Raw genomic sequence first — 4,698 nt, forward strand, 5'->3', positions numbered from 1 at the left:
ATGTCCTCCAATCGTCTCCGTCTCACCTGGTCCGAGAAGGTAGCCATCCTCGAGAAGGCTGCTCGCTCACCTAGTGTGTCGTATAGTGAGCTAGCTGAGTGGGCGGTTGAAGAGTTTGGGCTTCTAACGGCCCCTGGCAAAACGACAATATGCCGCTTACTTAAACCAAGTGCTGTGTTGCGCGGACGGCCGGTGAAGAAGGCTGTACGCAAGAAGGCGCAGAGGTTGGTCTCTCTCTAAGCAACGTCCTTGTTGAGGGGGTCATCAATAGTATTGAACGCTACATCTTATCGCAAAACATGATGTTCGCATTGGATCGCCTAGGCGAAGGCCTCGACAACCCGTACAACGTCGACCAGTTAACCGCACTGCTCTGGTGCGAGGCTGCATGGTCTAAAGTTAGCGCTTCCACGATTCAGCGCTATCTGGTAAATTGAAGATTCAACTCATTAAAAGTCGAATCTTCAATTTATCCTAACTTAATTCAATACATGCACAAGATCCGATGTCTTAGTCTGTTTTTTAACGAGGCATTGTCAGCTTATGCAATCTCTTTCTTAATTTATAGCAGGCGCTCCTTATTCAGGCAGATTTCTGTACGTCCGATTGGCTTAGATAATTTACCTAGACCTACTAAATCCGATTGCTTAAAATAATGATTTGGATTTACTGTGAGAGGCTGGCGATTTTTGCTGAGGTAAATGGCAGTATTTACCAGTATCAAATTCAAGTATGGCCCGATAAACTTTCATATTTATCCATAAATATATTTATAATATCACAGACTTGAGCACGATAATACAGCGAAATGAGATACAACAAGCTTTTTCGCTACTTTACTCACAAATTTCAAGCTAATATATGGTGCTGTTAAGAGCATATTGCGTATTTTTCTCATGACCCGCGTGTTCACTACTGCACAACACGTGCGGCCCGTCTAAGGCGATACATTCCCTCCAAAACTATTGGCTGTGTGCCCATTGCGCTCACTTTAGCAAGATCAATAGCCGGACAGAGGAAGGGGGGGAGAGACGTCGCTGGCGCCTGCGGGAGCATATGAAAAGCCCCCAGTGCTAAACGTATGTGGACAAGGAGGGGGAGCCGGCAGGGCATCGGGGCCTTCATTGCGTTGATTCTAATAGTTTCTGTTTGTCCTGGAAGGTGTATTGGTAGGCGCTCATGTGAGCGCGATTGCTTAAGAAAAGATAGAAAGCCTGGCGAATAGCACTACTAGCGCCTTGACGTCGTCCCACAATGAAGTCGTTGCCCATTCGAGAGTGAAGGCGTGGAGGACCTGCCCGTCTTGTGATTTGGCGTCGTAGGAGCGTGAGACCTTCTAGTGCATAGCTCTATGCTGGGAATCAAGTGGAAGCATTTGTAGAAGCTGGACGTCCCAGCGGCATTCGTGCCTGTGTGTGTTGGCATTTGTCGGCGTCGTAATCTGACGTCCAAAAGTAAGCCTTAGGAGCTAATATTAATAACAGCTAAAATGGCGGAACAAGAACGGCAGCAGCTACGTGGAACAAGCACACCCGTAGTCGAAACTTATTTTTTGTCTGTTACGTATCGGTACTCCGTAGTAGACCAAAATCACTCGACTAAGCTTACATGTAGTTTCAGCCCTGCGCAAACCTTATATCGAATAGAAACGAGACGGACCGCTGTCCAATTTTTTTGGAACGTGCATTATGCTCCGCACGAAGGTAGTACGAAGCCTATCGCAATGAAGTATGTAGCCCGAGATGTCTACAGACAACGAGGGTGAAATCCGCCATACGTTTGAAACACGCCCGGCCCGAACATGGTTTCCCCACTAATGAAACAGTTTCAACCAATCCGTGTCCCGTATTCGGTCGTTTCTGTACATTCAAATCAGGATATGTTGATTCTTGTTAATTCACACCGATTCTGCACGGTTCAGTTAACCGGCTGAACGTTCCAGGATGGACCGTTCCCAAACCGGTTAATCTGGTGGATGGCCAGGAGCGCTTGACAAGAGGACAACAAGGAGGACAACGCTAGAGTAGAAGTTTAGAGACAGATCTAATTGACTTTAATCTACTCACTTCGGCATTTACCGCTAACATCAACAACAGGTTAACAGCCGCAACCTCAACTCGACCGGAACGCTCCACGCAGGAACGCTCCAGAAACGGAACGCTCCACGCAAGAACGCTCAAGACCATGACGACTACCAAACGTGCCGAAGTCCTCCTCGGGAGTGGGAACTACTTCCATTGGGAGTACAATATGCGCATGACGCTAGCCAGAAAGGGCTTGCTTGCGCATATTCAAGTCGTCACGCCTGAGAACGAGATCACAGAGGCGTGGATCGTCAACGATTCCAAGGCGCTTGGCATCATCGCCCAGGGTGTGGAACTCCAGCACCAGACCAAGACCCGGTCGGCGACGCGCTCCATGGAAGCATGGGAAACGCTCCGGGAGTTCTACAATCGCACCACGCTCCACAACCGCGTGACGATGACGCGTCGACTGCACGAGTTTAAGATGGAGAGCGGATCGTCTATGGCCAAGCATCTGGATGCGTTCGATGAGCTGATCGTCGGTTTGCAGACGCTGGGAGAGCCCATGGACGAGGTACGTCAGCTGGTGGTACTGCTGAGCAGCCTCCCCGCCGAATACGAACTCATATCGTCTATCGTGGAGAACGCCAAGGGTGTGACGCTCATCGAGGCCAAGGAGAAGCTGTTGAAGGAGTATGAGCGACTGGAGAAGAAGGAAACCACGGAGAAGGCGTTCTAAGTGAATGGGAACGCAGGCAAGTTCCGAAACGGCCGAGGGAATGGTCGAAAGTGGAACGCCCCGAAGCGGAACGTTGGTTTCAAGGGCAAGTGCTTCAACTGTGACCACGTGGGCCACATGAAGCGGGACTGTCCTGCTACGAAGAAGGGTAGCCAAGACGATGCAGTGTTTGCAGTTGGTGGGGAACGCTCGGCCGGGTGGTTGATTGATAGCGGTGCGACGTCGCACATGACCCCTCACCGGAACGACCTGTTTAAGTACAAGTCGTTGGACACTAGCATGGAGGTGACGATTGCAGACGGCAAGAAGCTGCACGTCGCAGGAACTGGAACGGTTAAGTTGACTGGTTTGGACGGTAGACGCATCCGTATGGTGGACGTGCTCCACATCCCCGGGCTCGATAGACGCTTATTGTCAGTCGGGAAGCTCGCGGAACGCGGTATGAATGTGGAGTTCCAGCGTTCCAGTTGTGTAATTTGGGGATGGAACGCTGCAATAGCGTCAGGGAAGAAGGTCGGTAAGGCGTTCCTTTTGGACTGTCAGCAGGAGGAGGTCCGTTTCGTGGAATACGCCGATGCAGACAGCGAGTGGGAGCTTTGGCACGCTCGCATGAGTCACCCCAACAAGGACGCACTGACGAAGACCCAGCGTTCCACGACCGGTGTCCCGCCAGTAAGAAGGGGGTGCGAGACTTTGTGCGGTGGATGCATGAAGGGAAAGCAGACCGTGACGGCGTTCCCGTCACGATCACTGACGAAGACAACGCGTGTGTTGGAACTAGTACACACGGACGTTATGGGACCAATGAGAACGCTCTCAAAGGGGGGTGCCAAGTACGTGCTGACCTTTGTAGACGACTACTCAAGGTATGTCGTGACATTCTTCATGAAGAGCAAGAGTGATGTGGGCAGCAAGCTGAAGGAGTTTAAGGCGCTGTATGAAAATCAGTGGGGGGAACGATTGAAGTGCCTGCGTTTCGATAATGAAACGGAGTTTGTAAACAAGACGGTATTGGAACTCTTTGAGCTGAATGGTATCGTGCATCAACGCAGCGTTCCATACAGCCCTCAGCAGAACGGTGTTGCGGAACGCATGAACCGTACCATCATGGAGAAGGCACGAAGCATGCTACACTACAAGTCTATGTCGACGGAGTGGTGGGCTGAAGCGGTGAGTACTGCAGTGTACCTTATCAACCGTTTCACGAACACATCCAACTCGGATGTCACGCCATATGAGTTGGCGTTCCAAGTGAAGTCACGGATGGAACACCTACGCGTGTTTGGATCACAAGGGTACGCTCACGTGGATGACGTGAAGAGAACGAAGCTGGAGCCCAAGAGCTTCAGGTGCACGTTCCTCGGATACGCAGAGAACGTAAAAGGGTATCGTGTCTACGACTTGGATGCATCCAAGGTGAAGGTGTCACGATCGGTAAAGCTGGACGAGCGTGAGGTGGGCGGTATCTATGACACGCCGTCGCCAGCTTCTGGAACGATCATCCATGTGACGAGGAACGATGCCGATACCGTGGTTCCAGCTCCAGAAGTGGAACGACAGTCTGTTCAAGATGAACCGATGGAAGAAGCGGAAGAACCTGCTCAAGACATTGAGATGGACGATGTTGAACCGGAACGGAACGCAGAGCTACCACAGCTACCCGCACCGGAGGAACGCCGGTAGAGTCGACTGGAACTGGCAACGTACCGCGCACAACCTCCTGCGTTCCAAGAAGACCGGATAATCTTCCATCCTGAAACGGAACGCTCAACCCGACCTCGGGAACCGGTGTTTCTGCCCGGGAACGGCTACGATGACGATGTGGAACGTCAGTCTAAAAGTGGTAGTGATGGACCGCCGTCTCCTAAGCGTCCTAGGATCGATGAAGACTGTTTACTCACAGAGGCAGTGTTGGCATACGCGGCCAGCATCGGA

General features: G+C 51.4%; 1 protein-coding gene across 1 annotated transcript; it reads left to right on the forward strand.

Moving 5' to 3' along the window:
• PITG_06085 (uncharacterized protein) lies at nucleotides 1-1,199 on the forward strand (the record flags this gene model as incomplete). Its single annotated transcript, XM_002998229.1, has 4 exons — nucleotides 1-224; nucleotides 272-428; nucleotides 569-596; nucleotides 1,174-1,199. 4 exons carry the CDS (start codon nucleotides 1-3, stop codon nucleotides 1,197-1,199), a joined length of 435 nt encoding a protein of 144 aa, XP_002998275.1.
• Nucleotides 1,200-4,698: the final 3,499 nt, after the last annotated feature.

Source organism: Phytophthora infestans, genomic scaffold (genome assembly GCF_000142945.1).
Source record: "Phytophthora infestans T30-4 supercont1.9 genomic scaffold, whole genome shotgun sequence".
Taxonomy (NCBI): domain Eukaryota; phylum Oomycota; class Peronosporomycetes; order Peronosporales; family Peronosporaceae; genus Phytophthora; species Phytophthora infestans.